At 45.3% G+C, this 18,540-nt stretch overlaps 1 protein-coding gene across 7 annotated transcripts in view; it reads right to left on the bottom strand.

Annotated features, from left to right (window-relative positions):
* Window positions 1–18,540, bottom strand: part of CCDC146 (coiled-coil domain containing 146) — a 387,500-nt gene that overhangs the window by 16,543 nt on the left and 352,417 nt on the right. For all 7 annotated transcript variants that reach the window (XM_063926987.1, XM_063926984.1, XM_063926988.1 and 4 more), the window contains 2 exons: window positions 13,824–14,052; window positions 1,282–1,410 (listed from right to left, as the gene is read on the bottom strand). In XM_063926987.1, coding sequence (XP_063783057.1) covers window positions 1,282–1,410; window positions 13,824–14,052 — 358 coding nt within the window. The remainder of the gene's footprint in view (window positions 1–1,281; window positions 1,411–13,823; window positions 14,053–18,540) is intronic.

Raw genomic sequence — 18,540 nt, forward strand, 5'->3', positions numbered from 1 at the left:
CAGTCCTCTCAAATGGCCTACCTGAGCGTCTTGTAGATTGGCTATCAATGGTGACTGCTATATCCTTTGGTTTGCATAGAACGTACATAGTGGGTGATTCAGATATGATCTGATCGCTGGGCTGCTAAATCTGTTGTGCTGCGTTCAGATAGTCGCTGCCCAAAGAAAGTGTATATTCGCCATGCAAGTGTGCGATCACATGTGTACGCCGAGCTGCAAAAAATCCCTCAGTCAGTGGACAGCTGCAAATTCCTTCACACCTCACTCACCATTAAATTATATTTCTACTGTGTGCAGTGTGTGCGCAGGCCAGGATTTACTCCTACAGTGCGATGAGAACAGGCTGATCAGGTCCGGAGCTGATATCACACACCCTCCCTAAAAAGGCTTTGGAACGCCTGCGTTTTCCCTGACACGCCCAGAAAACTAAGTTACCACCCACAAACAGCCACTTCCTGTGAATCAGCATGCGAATGGCTGTGCGATCCAAATGTTTGCACCAGCCTGTCGCTGTCCAGCGATGCCTGTTGTCTGTTGACTCATGTGTGCAATGCAGTGCATGCACAGTCTATCTCTGATCGGCCGCTGTGAGAAAACGCACAGCAGCGATCAGACCTGAATCACCCCCATAAAACACAGGCCCTCATTCCAAGTTGATCGCTCGCTAGCTGCTTTTAGCAGCCGTGCAAACGCTAAGCCGCCACCCTCTGGGAGTGTATCTTAGCTTAGCAGAAGTGTGGCCGAAAGGATCGCAGCGCTGCTACAAAAAAAGATTGGGCAGTTTCTGAGCAGCTCCAGATCTACTCCTAGCTTGTGATCACTGCAGACTGTTTAGTTCCTGTTTTGACGTCACGAACACGCCCTGCGTTCGGCCAGCCACGCCCGCGTTTCCCCAGGCACGCCTGCATTTGTATTTGACACACCTGCGTTTTTCCACACCCTCCCCAAAAACAGCCAGAAACACCCACTTCCTGTCAATCACTCTGCGGCCAGCAGTGCGATTGAAAAGTGTCGCTAGCCCTTGTGTGAAACTGCATCGGCTGTTGTGAAAGTACGTTGCGCGTGCGCATTGCGCCGCATGCGCAGAAGAGCCGCTTTTTTACCTAATCGCTGCGCTGCGAATAAAAACAGCTAGCGATCAACTCGGAATGACCACCATAGTTGGTTGCGGGCTTAAATGTTTGATGAAAATGTGAACAAACTGCTTTTATTTGCTATATGCACACAGATTAGCAGTGGTTGTGATAGCTTCTATGATACCGCAGCCATTACTGTTCTCACCTCCTCGGTTTTCTTCATAAGATTCTGCAGAGATGGATCCTTTCCTTCAAGTAAACGAATCCGGCTCTCTCTCTCAGGATCCTCTGCCTGTTTCTCTAATTCAGTTACTCTGTCATTACACTGGGAAAGCTGTTCAATATATAAAAAAAAAAAAAAAACCTAAACAACAAAATCAATTACTCTGTTATTTAGATATTTATATGCAAAAATGTAAAATGGCAGTAATAAGTGTATAGTTGAGTTGCTTGGCCTTGTTTCAATTCATCATGCATGAAAATATAGGAACTGGAGTGTAGAAACATGGCAGCAGGTACTCTGGACGGATGAGTCAAAATGTGAAACATTTGGCGGTAACAGAAGGCGGTTTATTCGCCGAAGGGCTGGAGAGCAGAACAATAATGAGTATCTGCAGCCACAGTGAAGCATGGTGGAGGTTCCTTGTAAGTTTGGGGCTGCATTTTAGCAAATGGAGTTGGGGATTTGGTCAGGATTAATGGTGTCCTCAATGCTGATAAATACAGGCAGGTACTTATCCATCATGCAATACCAGCAGGGAGGTGAATCCAAATTTATTCTGCAGCAGAACAATGACCCCAAACATACAGCCAATGTCACTAAGAACTATCTTCAGCGTCGAGAAGAACAAGGAATCCTGGATGTGATGATATGACCACCACAGAACCCTGGGGCAGATGTATTAACCTGGAGAAGGCATAAGGAAGTGATAAACCAGTGATAAATGCAAGGTGATAAAGGCAGCAGCCAATCAGATACTAACTGCTAATTTACATATTGGAGCTGATTGGCTGGCGCCTTTATCACCTTGCACATATCACTGGTTTATCACTTCCTTATGCCTTCTCAAGGTTAATACATCTGCCCCCCTGTTCTCAACATAATCGAGTCTGTCTACGAGCCTACATCCACAGAAGATCTGTGGTTAATTTTCCAAGCTCTTTGGAACATCCTCCCTGCAGTGTTCCTTCAAAATCTGTGGGCAAGTGTACCTAGAAGAATTGATAGTGTTATGCTGTTTGGAAGGCAAGGGGTGGTCAGACCAAATATGTTCATTCACTTTGCATTTTGTTACTGATGATAAAAAATAAACTGTTAACACTTCTATTTTTGAAAGCATTCTTCATTTGCACCATTTCTTCCACACCTGCCTAAATCGTTTGCACAGTACTGTAGTTGCAGGTGTATTTTGGTGGTAGTAGGGCACGTATTGCCCTCGCCCTATTTACAGAATGCATACAATTTTCATAGTGCTTTGTGACATCATCCGGTGATCACCAAGTATTAAGGGACCCCCTCTTTTTAAAATAGTGACCTTTAATTATTGGTAGCCAGGTTAAAGAGATACTGGGGTATATTCAATTAGAGTAGAAACCTGCCGTCTTGTCGGAAAGAGGGCAGGTTTGGACTTTTTCACTGGCCTACACGGCTGAGTGCCGTGATGTGAGGCTCCCTCCAGCAGCTCTCTGCGATCTTACACACGGGGAGCTGCTGACAGCAGCACGGACGCTACACCGGGAACGCCCAAATCTGACAGTCGGATTTGGCCGCTCACTTGAATAGGGCTTGTCGGATCCATTCCGAAAGAAATGCATGTCGGAATGGATCCAACAGTAATTGAATATACCCCATTACCCTTTGCCTGAACTACATTATTTCTCTACAGTACAGGATGTTAATGTATGGTAATAAGACATTAACTTTTATGTGGGCACACTTACTTCATTTGTTTTTTGTCTTGTTTTTTTAAATACAGTCCTGCGGCACTTCCAGATTTATCACCAACAACTACAGAGAGTCCCCACTGGTAATATAGACAGCTGGGGATAAAGTAATATTTCTGCTGCAGGGTACACTGGGCTCCACAGGGAATGATATTGGGGTGTAGAGTAGGATCTTGATCCGAGGCACCAACAGGCTCAAAGCTTTGACTGTTCCCAGAATGCCTAGCCCCTGCCTCCTCTATAGCCCCGCCTCCGTGCACAGGAGCTCAGTTTTGTAGTTTGTGCCATGCAGTAAGCAGGCACTTGGCAGGTGGGCTGCTCCAGAAGCCCTAAAAGAAGCTTTTTAAGAAAATTGAAGACTTCAAGGTCTGCAGCAGAGACACTGACAGTGTTAGATGTCAGTGAGACATCTCCTGCTGCAGCTCCATCGCCTCCCCCAGCGGCGCTGTACACTCCCGCGCCCTGGTTGCCGGGTACCTACAGCGGAGGCTCCGGTTTTCTAATGAAGTTAGTCACACACACGGCCGCTGTTCTCCCGGATCGCATGGCCCCACTACAGCGAGGAGGTAAGGGGTCCCCGCAACGGGACCCGCTGTAAATCGCGATCCTGCGCGCCTGGTGGGAGGTGGGCCGCGCACTGGCGTGGACACTGTGGCAGTACAGGGACCCCACTAGACCACCAGGGCATGGGCACAGGTCGGTTTTCTCTCAAAAACCATTTTCTTAAGCCCCCACTCCCCGGTGGTGAAGTCCAGCAGGGGAATAAGGCTTTCACCTATAGCCCCTCCCCCAGCCCCAGGGTGCCATTTAGCGTAAATGTTCCCACCCTGGAGCTGCATATCTCTCTCCCTCCCAGTCAGTGTTTGGGCACCATTACACAGAGCAACACTGTTCCTGGGCAAATCCTCCTCTGTAAAGCCGCCTGCCTGTCAGCGCTGTGCATTTTACAGGACACTTAAGTATTCTACATGTCTGCTGACAGTGTTAGTTAAGAAAAAGTGCATTTAGTCAGGGTTATTTAGTACAAGTACCCTGTGATATACATCCAGTCTTTACTGTGCATTGTTATATCTAACTCAGTGTATAGCTATACAGTACTACTCTGTATTACTAGTCCAGTGCAGTTTTATTGAATGTCATAATTTCTGCATTGTACAAACTGTGACTCTGTGTGTGTGCATATGCAGTAGCTGCTGTGTGACCTCCATTTCATGTCTCTCACTCAGATTGCTATCCCTATATTCTATAACCTGAGGGGGCTAAGTGTGTCAGGTTTACCATAATATAGGCAGTTCACAGGATATACTCAGTGTGTATTTTTCTCTGTGATTTTTAGTCACAATATACCTTTTGAATCCCCTGTTTGTACTGATACACTGCACAGGGAGTTCTTGTCTGGTGTTTTGCTGCTGATATTGTACTGTGTTGCCTTGCATTGAGCTTTTGATTATGTCAGCTACAAAGGGCAACAGAGCTGGGGCTGATCCCACACTGCATGGTGTTGACACTGCAGATACATTTGAGGATAACATAGCAGCTGAGGGTTCAGGTTCTGGGGGTTCCTTGCCCCCCAGTGGGACTGTAGCAACGGGGGTGCATAATGACCCACCTTGGGCTACCTTCTCCACGCTATTGAATACGCTGGTAACTAGACTAACGCCCCCTATGGGACCTCCTGTGCCGGTACAACCGCTAATGGTCCCCGCAGTTAATCCGCCATGGGCAGATCAACTGTCCAATCAGTTACAGCAATTGAACCAATCGCTGACTACTCAAAAGTCTAGCCCTCGCCCGCCTAAGACCATGGTCCTCTAAGCGGGCAATTACTTCCTCAAAAATCCACCCATATCCCATACACCTCGTCTGATGAGGATGGGTCTTATACGGACCCCACAGATTCTGATCCTGATGCTTCTGATGGGGAAGTTGTTTCACAGGTGGATGTTCCTGACTTGTTAGAGGCTATCAGGTTCATTCTTCAGGTTGATGATGAACAGGAGCCTGTCACTGCCTCTAAGAAACCGGACAGGTTTAAACGTCAAAAGGTGGTTAAACAAGTTTTACCTCACTCTGACCATTTAGTTGACATACGTCAGGAGTCCTGGGAAAATCCAGGAAAGAAGTTTACGCCTCACAAGATGATGCTGGCTCGCTACTCCCTCACTGCGGAGCTTAGTAAAAATTGGAAAACTCCTCATTCGGTGGTACAGTCCCTCCTGGACACAGGAGTGGTAGTACAGGTGCCCCTGGCTCAGAGAGGCAAGGGGTTCTATTCACCGCTGTTTCTAGTCCTGAAACCAAATGGGTCTTCCCGGCCCATTCTCAATCTCAAGTCCCTGAACAAGTTTGTGAAGGTCTCCAAGTTTCGTATAGAAACTCTTTGCTCTATTGTTCTAGCCTTGGAGCCTGGGGACTATATGGTCTCACTTGACATACAGGATGCTTACCTGCATATTCCTGTTGCAGTGTCGCATCAGCAGTACCTGAGGTTTGCGGTTGGCAACCTCCATTACCAGTTTTGGGTGTTACCTTTTGGTTTGACCACGGCTCCGCGAGTCTTCACCAAACTGATGGTGGTAATGACGGCTGTACTCCGCCGTCAAGGGGTCAGGATCCTACCGTACTTGGACGACTTGTTGATCCTGGCAAATTCCCCACAGATTCTCCTACGTCATCTAGATTTGACGATCCGGTTTCTGCAAGCCCACGGGTGGCTCATCAACTGGAAGAAATCCTCCCTGGTCCCTGCTCAGAGCATGGTGCACCTGGGGGCATTGTTGGACACTCACAACCAGCGGTTGTTCTTGTCTCAGGAGAAAGTCTTGATCTTCAGGACAGGATTCGATGCTTCCTATCTCGTCCGCAAGTGACGATACATTCGGCAATGCAAGTGCTAGGTCTCATGGTGTCGGCTTTCGACATGGTGGAATATGCTCAATTCCATTCCCGTCCTCTCCAGAGGCTGATTCTTGCCAAGTGGGATGGCCTGCCTCACCAGATCAGGTCTCATATGAACCTATTATCTCCGGAGGTCCGCCTGTCACTGAGCTAATGGCTTCAGGACCAACGATTGAGCAGGGGCCGTCCCTTCTGGATCTCCAACTGGGTCCTTCTGACGATTGACGCCAGTCTGAGGGGTTGGGGCGCGGTGTTGGAGCAACACTCCCTTCAGGGTTGGTGGACCAAGGAGGAGCCTCTCCTCCCGATAAACATTTTGGAATTGCAGGCGGTGTTCAACTCATTGAACTTGGCCCAGCATCTAATACAGAACAGACCTGTTCAAATACAATCGGACAACGCCACCCTGGTGGTGTACATAAATCATCAAGGTGGCACTCAAAGCCGCATGGCAATGAGGGAAGCTTCACGGATTCTTCAGTGGGCGGAATGCCATCTACCAGCCATATCCTTCAATGTTCATTCCGGGGGTCCTTAAATGGGAAGCAGACTTTCTCAGTCATCCGGACATACACGCCGGAGAGTGGAGCCTCCATCCAGAAGTTTTTCAACTCCTTGTGGACAAGTGGGGCCTTCCAGATGTGGACCTGATGGCATCTCGACACAATCACAAGGTTCCGGTCTTCGGAGCAAGGACAAGGGATCCTCAAGCAGCGTTTGTGGACGCACTGGCAATTCCATGGAACTTTCGGGTGCCATACGTGTTCCCTCTGGTGTCACTCCTGCCCAGAGTAATAAGGAAGTTCAAACTTGAAGGAGGAATTCCACTTCTGATCGCTCCAGCGTGGCCCAGACGGCATTGGTTCTCAGACCTTCAGGGTCTCTCGATAGAGCGTCCCCTTCTACTTCCGCAGCGCCCAGAACTCCTTGTTCAGGGCCCCTGTGTATATGAGGATTTAGCCCGATTGGATTTGACGGCGTGGCTCTTGAAGCTTCCGTCTTAAGGGCCACAGGATTTTCTGAGGCGGTCATTCAGACCATGTTGAAGGCCCGGAAACCGGCTTCTGCCCGGATTTATCATAGGGTCTGGAATTCTTACTTTGCTTGGTGCGCATCTAACAATCATGATGCTTACAAGGTTTAGCACGGCCAAACTTTTGGCCTTTCTGCAACAATCCCTGGACTTGGGCCTTCGTCTGGCCTCCATCAAGGTTCATATTTCTGCCTTGTCGGTTTGGTTTGAGAGAAAACTTGCGACATTGCCTGATGTGCATACCTTCACTGTGGCCCCTTGGGACTTGTTGGTGGTTCTGGAGGCATTGCAAGGGTCTCCGTTTGAGCCTCTTGAAACTGCTGACCTTAAGTGGCTTACTCTTAAGTAGTGTTTCTGCTAGCTATTGCTTCCGCTAGATGGGTGTCAGATTTGGATGCCTTGTCTTGTAGGTCTCCCTATCTGATTTTTCACTGTGGTCGGGCGGTTATTAGAACACGTCCTGGATATTTGCCTAAGGTGGTGTCTTCTTTCCACCTTAATCAGGAGATCGTGGTTCCGGCCTTGACCTCTCCAGATTTGTCTTCCAAAAAGGTCTTTGGATGTGGTACGGGCTCTCCGTATATACGTGAAGAGGACAGCTTCCATTAGGAAGTCGGATTGTCTGTTTGTTCTGTTTGGTTTTCACAAACGTGGCTGGCCTGCTCACAAGCAGACCCTGGCCAGATGGATTAGAATGGTGATTGCACATGCTTATGTACAGGCTGGCCTTCCAGCTCCTGCTACTATAAAGGCCCATTCTACTCGGTCAGTTGGACCTTCTTGGCTGGCACGCCGTGGTGTGACCCTTGAACATTTGTGCAAGGCGGCTACGTGGTCCTCAGTGAACACGTTCATATTGTTCTATGCCTTTGATACATCCAACTTCCAGGATGCTTCCTTTGGACGCCGGGTTCTTGTGCCCACTACAGTGCGTCCCCTCCCATAAGGAACTGCTTTAGGACATCCCCAATGTCATTCCCTGTGGAGCCCAGTGTACCCCACAGCAGAAAACGAGATTTATGGTAAGAACTTGCCTTTGTTAAATCTCTTTCTGTGAGGTACACTGGGCTCCACAGGGCGCCCACCCTGACGCACTTAGCTTCTTTGGGTTGGTATGGCATTTGCCGCTGACACCCTCTCCTGTCGTGAGTGTGTGGTATTTGTGGCTACTAACAGCTATCGTCTCTTTTGCCTGCTTCTGCAGTGGACTGGTTAACAAACTGAGCTCCTGTGCACTGAAGCGGGGCTATAGAGGAGGCGGCGCTAGGCATTCTGGGAACAGTCAAAGCTTTGAGCCTGTTGGTGCCTCGGATCAAGATCCTACTCTACACCCCAATGTAATTCCCTGTGGAGTCCAGTGTACCCTGCAGCAGAAATATTACTTTATCCCCAGCTGTCTATATTACCAGTGGGGACTCTCTGTAGTTGTTGGTGATAAATCTGGAAGTGCCGCAGGACTGTATTTAAAAAAACAAGACAAAAAACGAATGAAGTAAGTGTGCCCACATAAAAGTTAATGTCTTATTACCATACATTAACATCCTGTACTGTAGAAAAATAATGTAGTTCAGGCAAAGGGTAATGGGGTATATTCAATTACTGTTGGATCCATTCCGACATGCATTTGTCGGAATGGATCCGACAAGCCCTATTCAAGTGAGCGGCCAAATCCGACTGTCGGATTTGAGCCTAATCCGACTGTCAGATTTGGGCGTTCCCGGTGTAGCGTCCGTGCTGTTGTCAGCAGCTCCCCGTGTGTGAGATCGCAGAGAGCTGCTGGAGGGAGCCTCACATCACGGCACTCAGCCGTATAGCCCAGTGAAAAAGTCAAAACCTGTACCTCGCGAAAGAGATTTAACAAAGGTAAGTTCTTACCATAAATCTCGTTTTTGTGGGGGGTGCTCCACCAGTGGCTGTGGAGGACGAGTGGGGCTCGTCTTACACAGCAAAGGGGGTTTGACCTTTGCTTATATGAAAGGTACCTTGTATTGTTTAGATGTTAATTTAAGAGGTGTATTGAGTTCAGGCTATTGTACTGCACAATAAAATACACATTACAAATATCCACACATAATCTATGGGAATCAAAAACAATTTGGCAGTGTATTATCCCCTAAAACCTAATGGGCCCTACACATTTGTCGATCCGCCGCCGAGCTGCCCGATGGCGGATACGGGCGACACGGCGGCGGGGGGGCAGTGACGGGGGGAGTGAAGTTTCTTCACTCCCCCCGTCACCCGCCTCCATAGCAGTGCAGGCAAATATGGACGAGCTCGTCCATATTTGCCTGCATGCACAAGCGACAGGGCACCAGCGATGAACGAGCGCGGGGCCGCACATTGTTCATCGCTGGTGCCTCCACACTGAAAGATATGAACGATATCTCGTTCATTAATGAACGAGATCGTTCATATCTTTCAGTATTCTCGCCCAGTGTGTAGGGCCCATTAGTTGTGTTGTAAAATTAAGGGGAACAATGTACAGTTTAATTCATGTATAATTATCCAAAAAATGATAATGCAGAATAACCTCAGTACAAATGACTGCAATAATAACTACAATGACACTATTAGATTAGGGGCCATATCATCTGTAGTATAATAGATGAACCTGTCCAGTCCTGCAGGGGTGCCCCCTTCCCCCTCTGCAACAGAGACAGGACAGACTAGGAGGAAACAACTGGCACTGGGTAAGTATAGCGGGGCTGGTGTACACCAGATCCATATGACTGGCTATTAGGTTGGGAACATGGAATATTTAAATCCTAATGTATTGACTGGTGTTTGTGCCCCTATTACAACGTCTATTTCCGGCCACTAGTTTGAAACATATTGACATGAGTAATGGAACAAAAGAATTGATCACTTTTTTTTTTTTTTTTTTTTTACTGCTCAAGGTGCCCTACACCCTCCCATCCCAGTAGATAGTAGTCTCTCTCTCTCTCCTATATGACTGCTATATACTACACCATAGCATCAGTGACCACCACATAATACAGACCGCATTAGTGTCTGCCATCCACTACAGACTGCATCAGTGACCGCCATGCTCTACAGACAGCATTAGAGACCACCAACTACTACAGACAGCATCAGTGTCCGCTCTCCTCTACAGACAGCATCAGTGACCGCCAACCAGTACAGAGAACATCACTGACCACCATTCAATATTTTTATTTTAAGATTTTCTCCCACATCACACTGCATTTGCATATGTCTGCCCACAAGAAGAATGACACAGTGACAGGAAAACATAGGAAGTATGGGCAGATTGAGAATGCACACACACTGCTCGATATCGTGAGATTGTGGCAGAGATTTTTGCTTTCGGAAAATCGATCGTTCAAGTTTGCGGGTAAGATTTTCCTGATTTATCTGTGAAATGCCAAAACGATCATTTGTGCACACTATACAATAGAACAGACCGATGTCCCAATTACTGGCAAATCGGCCCAATAATTGTATAGTGTGTACTTAGCTTTAGTGACCTGCATGTACTAATGACAGCATTAGTGACTGCTATATAATCATACTCTCCTACTTTAGTTATCTCTCTGGGGGAAACCTAGAGAGGAAATGCAGGTGGCGGCTGCTGCTGGTGGACTAGTCCTGTCATTAGGCCCCAGCCTGTAAAATAATCTGAATCATGTAAGAGGGGATGGGGCCAAAAGTAAGCAATCATAGAATTGCGTCATATTAGCCCTGCCCTTTCCACACAGATCGCAATTACTGTCATTTTATTAACCCTAATTAACACATTAAATCATTTACACACACACTCCTTATTCTAGTATTACCTACCATAAACTATTCCAATTGACCAACCTATTTTTATTCCCTAACTTACATGTTGGAGATCTCTTCTGTTGAATCTGTGCCTTTCCTGTCACAGCCACTATGTGCAAGAAGCAACAGTCTGTCGGGCAGGTCCCACCAAGGCTGCTGCTTTCAGTGAGAAGTAGGCAGGGCCATGTAGATACAGGGGCATGGCCTCTGGCAGAGGATAGCTATGTGTTGGCCACCTTCCTCCCTCACCTATTTTCCACTACAACATTACAGCTGAGGCAACTGCAACTCCAGATTCCCTGCTGGCAACCCCCTCCCTCTGTCACTCAGGGCACAGTACCCACAAAAGTACCTAGTTAATTTTATGCCCCATTGTAGTGCCCTAGTTTAATGTTATGCTCCATAATAGTGTCCTAATTTTTTGTAGCCTTGTTTACATTATGCTACATTGTAGTGCACATATTTCACATTATGGGGGATATTCAATTGTTTGAAAAGTCAGTTGGGTGTCTGTTTTTTCCTATCTAATAGACAGGAAAACCAGACACCCAACCGACTTTTCAAACATTTGAATTCCCCCCTATGTGTATGTAATACAATTTTGCTGTATTAGAAATATAGTTTGAAATTATTGTATAACTCGAAATAAGACTTCTCAAAGGGGTGTACTGAATACACTTCTGCATGCACAACTGTACTCCATTTGCACATAAACACCCAAGATTCAGCAGTGAATGAAATGTCTATACATCCATTAGGATATATACACTGCTTCATATGAAATGTGAGCTTTCATGAGAATCTATGAATGTAGTTGTTACACAATATCTGCAATGTGCATTTCTCCAAAATGTATTATGGGTTACTACACAGTTCACAAGTGGAATGCCATTTTAAGACTAATTAGGACGTTGACCTAGAAAAGTTACTTTTCTGATTAAAGAATTCTGTTCTTAAAATCAACAAAATTCCAAGAAAGTATTTCAATATCTGATTTAACATACCAAAATATATATTTTATGAACTAAGAGTTTTGTTCTCTACACTTGACTGTACAAGTCTTGTGAAATACTGGATTAATAAGTCCACTGCTGAAACATTTGCTAATTGGCCATGTGGACACGACATGACAATGTCTTGCTATGTGTTGGGAGAACTGTAGCTACAGTAACTCTGGGATGTTAGGCGTCAGGCCTAATTTGTTTGGAATTATTCAATAAAAATGGACATGGAATACAGAACAGTTGTTGTTCAGTGACACTCTGTCCTTAAAAAGGACATGTTCAGTGGTTGTTCTCTGTGCTACATTGGAACAAACCAAGGTTAGGGGAAAATTTAAATAAGTATTTATAGGATGGACATTCTGTATTGAAATTGACACTTTTAAAAAGGAAAGGAGGGAGTTCATCTCCACAGCCAAACAGCAGTGTATTGGTAGATATAACTTAGCTAATGTCTACTGCTTCCTACTAAAATATCCAAATAGTAAGTTAACCCCTAATTAATGACGTGCACCAATTTTAACATTTTAACCCTTAAAGGACGTGGGGGAAAAGTTGCGGTTTTCTATTATATCAAGTCTACAATGGAGCAGTTTTAGAGATGAATGTAAAAGTTGCCTCTGTATACATCTGCACATTTACTTTTCCATCCTGAAATCTAACATATGGATGCATCTGGAGAGGGCAATTGTCATGATCCGTACAAACTGCCTCCCAACCGTGGGCATGTAATACATTTTTCATGCATAATGAAAATTGTTTTTTAAATATACAGAATGCAAAATAAGACTTGTCAAAGTGCTGTGCTTAATACGCTTCTGCATGCTCTAACTGTGCTCCAATTGCACATAAACACCCATGATAAGAACCCGATGATCGAAGGCAACTTGCAGGAAACAACGGTTACATACAGATGGGTCCTTGTTTATCTTGACCTTTAACAGGATTAACTGAGACTGGGCAGTCGGAATTAATCCCCTGCTGTATTGTTCTCTGTATTGTATTGCAGCTGAGAACAATAGATGAAGGGTTTATGCTAATAAATCATGTTGTGCCTAGGCGCAGAAAACTAGTCAAGATAACCTTGAACCCATCTGTATATTAATGTTCAGTACAAGTTCATTTTGTGGCTTTCCATACTTATGTAAAGGCAAAAATTGTAATTAATTTTGCTGTTTTTAATCTTGAATTTAACTATATAGCAGTGTTTCCCAACTCCAGTCCTCAAGTACCCCCAACAGGCCAGGTTTTGTGGATTTCTTTAAATCATCACACGTAAGTTAATCTATTTTGCTGGGTCTATAAAGCCCACCTGTTTCCATAGACTGAAATTCTCAAAACATGATCTGTTGTGGGGTTTTGAGGACTGTTTGGAAGTTTGGATTGTGGGTTTGTAAAATACTACAGTATGCTATGAAAAAGCATAAAAACATACTGCTAGAAAATGAAGAATAATGATAAATTCACTCCTATGGCCCCTATTTATCAAAATTGTTGTCCAGTACCAAAAAATTTTGGAACGTTATTTTGGGAGTATTTATTAAGGAGAGTCACCAGGACATGGGCTCTGATAAGAGCATGCCCCATAATGAGTAAATAGTAAAGTGATCACTACCACTATGACTTTACTTACGGGGGTTGAGCAGGCTAGTGTATGTGTATCTGCAAATCAAACACAAAGTGACAGGCATCGCAAACAGCTCCAGTCCCCCGGGAGGGATCAGATCCCTCTCCATCTGGGCTGCTGCTATAGGGGAAAGTGGGTTAATGCCATCTTTAGATGGTGTTCGCTATTGGCGGTATATTGTATGAGAATGGCTGTATGCTGCGATTTTGAGTAAACAGGAGATCTCACCAATATCTCATATCTGACATATTAGACTATTTTTAAATAGCCTCTTAATTTAGTGTAAGTCATGCAGAAACTGCTGTTTCCGCCTGATTTACAGGGCCAAAATGTTTGATAATAGCCCTCCTATACGTACTGTATCATTCATTTATTAACCTTTATATAGGGCCAGTACTTTCAGTTATTCCATAGTTGTACTAAGACATTTGATATATCTGAGTAGAAATAGCTGTAACCTGGATCTGTAGTATCACAAGGTCTGATTCTAGGGCCTTTTTATTTGGCAGCTCTTTCTTGGTGTGTTCAATTTGTCTTGAGTCTTCTGTGACCTTCATTTTCAGGAATCGGATCTTCTCATCCATAGCTAACATTTCTAAATCTCCATTTCTGAGCAGCATTTCCTGAATATTTATCTTCTCATAGAATATGCAGACTTCTTCCTCCCGCTCAATTAACTGAACTCCTCTGTAATTCAATAGTAATGTTCCTTATTATTTTTAGTGCAATAAAATAACACTTCAAAGCGAGCATCATAATATTATCTATACCGCAAAACAAAACAGTATATGTGCAAAAAACCATACAGATGTGTCCTCATGCATCATTTCTGCAGTCACACCAAATAGCCCTTCTCTGTTTGACAGGTCCTGTGAGATTCTGCTAGCGTTTGGAGTATTTTCTGCCAAAACTGCATCTTAGTCGCAACACAATGACTAGGACACACACGGCGCTGATTAATATGATATGTGACACATGTATATCTGTGTCCGAAGGAGTCTCTGAATCTGTACATGAAGTGCTACTTTGTAGCAGCCGCAGCTTTTTTCCAATACAAGTTCTGTTCTGCTCCAGACACAGTCTCAGTCACATACAATATACAAGTGTTATATATCAAATTAATCAGCACAGTCCCCCAGTGCATCCTAATCTCATTGCGTTGGGTTTCAGATGCAAAAAAAAAAGACACCCAACGCTAGCAGAATTGCCCAGGACCTGGCAGCTTACTCACACCAAGCATCTCATGCTGCGTGGCGTATTGAAGCTAGATGTATGAGGACAAATCTGTAAATCTTGACTGAACAAAAAATTCTATATCCTGGGAAACAGAACAAGCAAACTACTAGACCACCAACTTAGAGGGAAATATGTGATTAATTGTATTAAACTCTTGGTAGGTGCCTAGGGGAATAAAAATATTGAACCACTATGTAAAGCTCTATAATCTGCAATATGACTCATCTGTTCCCATTAAGACTTTAATAAAGATTAAGGTCCGGGCCCTAATGGCTAAACAAACTGTTTTTATACAACACTTCAGTTGGTCTATAATTGTAACCATTGCTAAAGCTTGCAAGGATTCTACATCCTACAAATGACCATCCTACAGCTCTTCTCAATTTGAATATGAAAATCTTTGCAAAGATGATAGCCATTTTATTCTCAACACCATTTTCCTCATTTAATCAGGACAAGGTAGGCTTTGTACTTGGTAGAGAAGATCCCAACAACACAAGATGAGGTTATAAAATATTACAATATTATGCTAGTAATCCTGCCCCTATGCTGGTTCTCTCTTTAATGTTGAGTAGGCATTCGATCACTTGTACATGACTACGGTCCTTGCCAGGTTTGGATTCAAATGGGCAGATGTATTAATCCTGGAGAAGTGATAAAGCAATGATAAAGAAGTGATAAGTGGAAGGTGATAACGCACCAGCCAATCAGCTCCTAACTGTGATTTTCAAACCCTTAATGACTGGCTGGTGCGTTATCACCTTCACTTATCACTGCTTTATTACTTCTCCAGTATTAATACATCTGCCCCACTGGCTCTTTTTCGCAGGTGATGATCACTCTTTATGGTAATCCCTCAGCTTGTACTCAGTAACTGATTCTTGTACGTTTTAATATATCTAATGGCACTATTCAAGGGTGTCCCCTTTCTCAATTAATATTTGCCCTCGTAATGCAACAATTAATGGGAAAATTCTATCCCATGATTTAAATTAAAGGCGTCTCTATTGGTAATTTGTATCACAAAATCTGTTTGTTTGTGGATGATGTCCTCTTGTTTATCATCAACCCTGAGGTCTTGTTGCCAGCTATCCATGTTGTCCTTCAAAAATATGCCGACATTTCTTACTTTAAATTGAATCATTTTAAATCCAAAGCCTTTGCTATTGGGATTGCTCAGGGTGATTTCTATTTTCTTAAGTCTAATTACCTATATATTTGTCAGGATATAGCATTAAACTACCTAAACATTCACATTCCCTTAGATTTAATGGACACTATATGATGCAACTATTCTATTCTCCTAAATCAATTTACCTCACTCGCTATAACATGGATTAACTTTGAGATCTTGTGGTTAGGATAAGGAGATTTATGGTAAGAACTTACCTTTGTTAAATCTCTTTCTGCGAGGTACACTGGATTCAACAGGGAATAACATTGGGGTGTAGAGTTGGATCTTGATCCGATGCACCAACAGGTTAAAGCTTTGACTGTTCCCAGGATGCCTTGCACCGCCTCCTCTATATCCCCGCCTCCAGGCACTGGAGCTCAGTTTTGTTAACCAGTCCAATGCATTAGCAGGTAAAAGAGACTATAACAGTTAGTAGCCACAGCGAACCACATTCTCGCGACAGGAGAAGGTACCAGCGGCTAATGCCATACAAACCCAAAGAAGCTAAGTGCGTCAGGGTGGGCGCCCTGTGGAATCCAGTGTACCTCGCAGAAAGAGATTTAACAAAGGTAAGTTCTTACCATAAATCTCCTTTTCTGCAGCGGGGTACACTGGTATTCCACAGGGAATAACATCGGGATGTCCTAAAGCAGTTCATCATGGGAGGGGACGCACTGTAGCGGGCACAAGAACTCGGGGTCCAAAGGAAGCATCCTGGGAGGCGGAAGTATCAAAGGCATAGAACCTGATGAACGTGTTCACTGAGGACCATGTAGCCGACTTGCACAATTGTTCCAGGGATGCGCCATGGCGGGCCGCCCCAGAAGGTCCACCAGACTGAGTAGAATGGGCCTTGATAGCAGCAGGAGCTGGAAGTTCAGCCCGTACATAAGCTTGTGCAATCACCATTCTAATCCATCTGGCCAAGGTCTGCTTATTAGCAGGCCAGCCACGTTTGTGAAAACCAAAAAGGACAAAGTGAGAATCAGATCTCCTAAGAGAGGCGGTTCTCCTCATATAGACACGGAAATCCCGAACCACATCCAAAGACCATTCTTTGGAGGACAAATCAGGAGAGATAAAGGCCGGAACCACAATCTCTTGGTTAAGGTGGAAGGATGACACCACCTTAGGTAGATAACCAGGGCGAGTTTTAAGAACCGCACGGTCACGTTGAAAAATCAGAAAGGGAGACCTACAGGATAAGGCACCCAGATCTGAAACCTGTCTAGCAGAGGCAATAGGCAGCAAAAATTAAGACCTTAAGTGTAAGCCATTTAAGGTCCACAGACTCAAGAGGTTCAAACTGAGACTCTTGTATGGCGTCCAGAACAACCGACAAATCCCAAGGAAACACAAGAGGAACATAGGGAGGTTGAATCCGTAAAACACCTTGAGTGAAGGTGTGAACGTCAGGCAGAGTCGCAATTTTTCTCTGAAACCACACCGACAAGGCTGAAACATGAACCTTGAGGGAGTCCAGGCCCTGTTGCAGAAATGCCAGGAGTGTGGCAGTACTAAACTTGCATGCATCAAAATTCTTAGCCGCACACCAGGTGAAGTAAGAATTCCAGACCCTATAAGAAATCCGAGCCGAAGCAGGTTTACGGGCTTTCAACATCGTTTGAATGACCGCCTCAGAAAAACCTTTGGCCTTCAGAACTGAAGCTTCAAGAGCCACGCCGTCAATGCCAGTTGGGCCAAATCCTGGTAAACACAGGGGCCCTGATCGAGGAGGTCTGGGTGTTGAGGAAGTAGAAGAGGACGCTCTATCGAGAGAGCCTGTAGGTCTGAGGACCAGTGCCGTCTGGGCCACGCTGGAGCGATCAGAAGTAGGATTCCTCCTTCTTGCTTGAAACTCCTTATTACCCTGGGCAGGAGTGACACTGGAGGGAACACGTACGGCAGCCGAAAGTATCATGGAATTGCCAGGGCATCCACGAACGCTACTTGAGGATCCCTTATCCTTGCTCCGAAGACCGGAACCTTGTGATTGTGTTGAGACGCCATCAGGTCTACATCTGGTAGGCCCCACTTGTCCACTAGGAGTTGAAAGACTTCGGCATGTACGTCCTGACGACTGAGGAAGTCCGCCTCCCAGTTGAGGACCCCCGGAATGAACACTGACGATATGGCTGGCAGATGGCGTTCCACCCATTGAAGAATCTTTGACACTTCCAACATCGCCATGCGGCTTCGAGTGCCGCCTTGATGATTTACGTATGCCACCATGGTGGCGTTGTCCGACTGCACTTGAACAGGCCTGTTCTGTACCAGAGGCAGGGCCAGTTTCAAAGCATTGAACACTGCCCGCAATTCCAGAATATTTATCGGGAGGAGAGATTCCTCCCTGGTCCACCGACTCTGAAGATAGTGTTGCTACAACATCGTGCACCAACCCCGCAGACTGGTATCCGTTGTTAGGAGGACCCAGTTGATGATCCAGAAGGGATGACCCCTTCTCAATTGTTGGTCCTGTAGCCACCAGCTCAGTGACAGACGAACTTCCAGAGTCAAGGAAATCATGCGAGACCTGATCCGGTGAGGCAGGCTGTCCCACTTGGCAAGGATTAGCTTCTGCAGAGGGCGAGAGTGAAATTGAGCATACTCTACCATGTCGAAAGCCAACACCATGAGGCCTAGTACTTGCATCACCGAGTGTATCGACACTCGCGGACGAGAAAGGAAGCATCTTATCCTGTCCTGAAGCTTCAGGACCTCCTCACGGGACAAGAACAACCGTTGGTTGTGTGTGTCCAACAATG

Source organism: Pseudophryne corroboree, chromosome 6 (assembly GCF_028390025.1).
Source record: "Pseudophryne corroboree isolate aPseCor3 chromosome 6, aPseCor3.hap2, whole genome shotgun sequence".
In the NCBI taxonomy this organism is placed as follows: Eukaryota; Metazoa; Chordata; class Amphibia; order Anura; family Myobatrachidae; genus Pseudophryne; species Pseudophryne corroboree.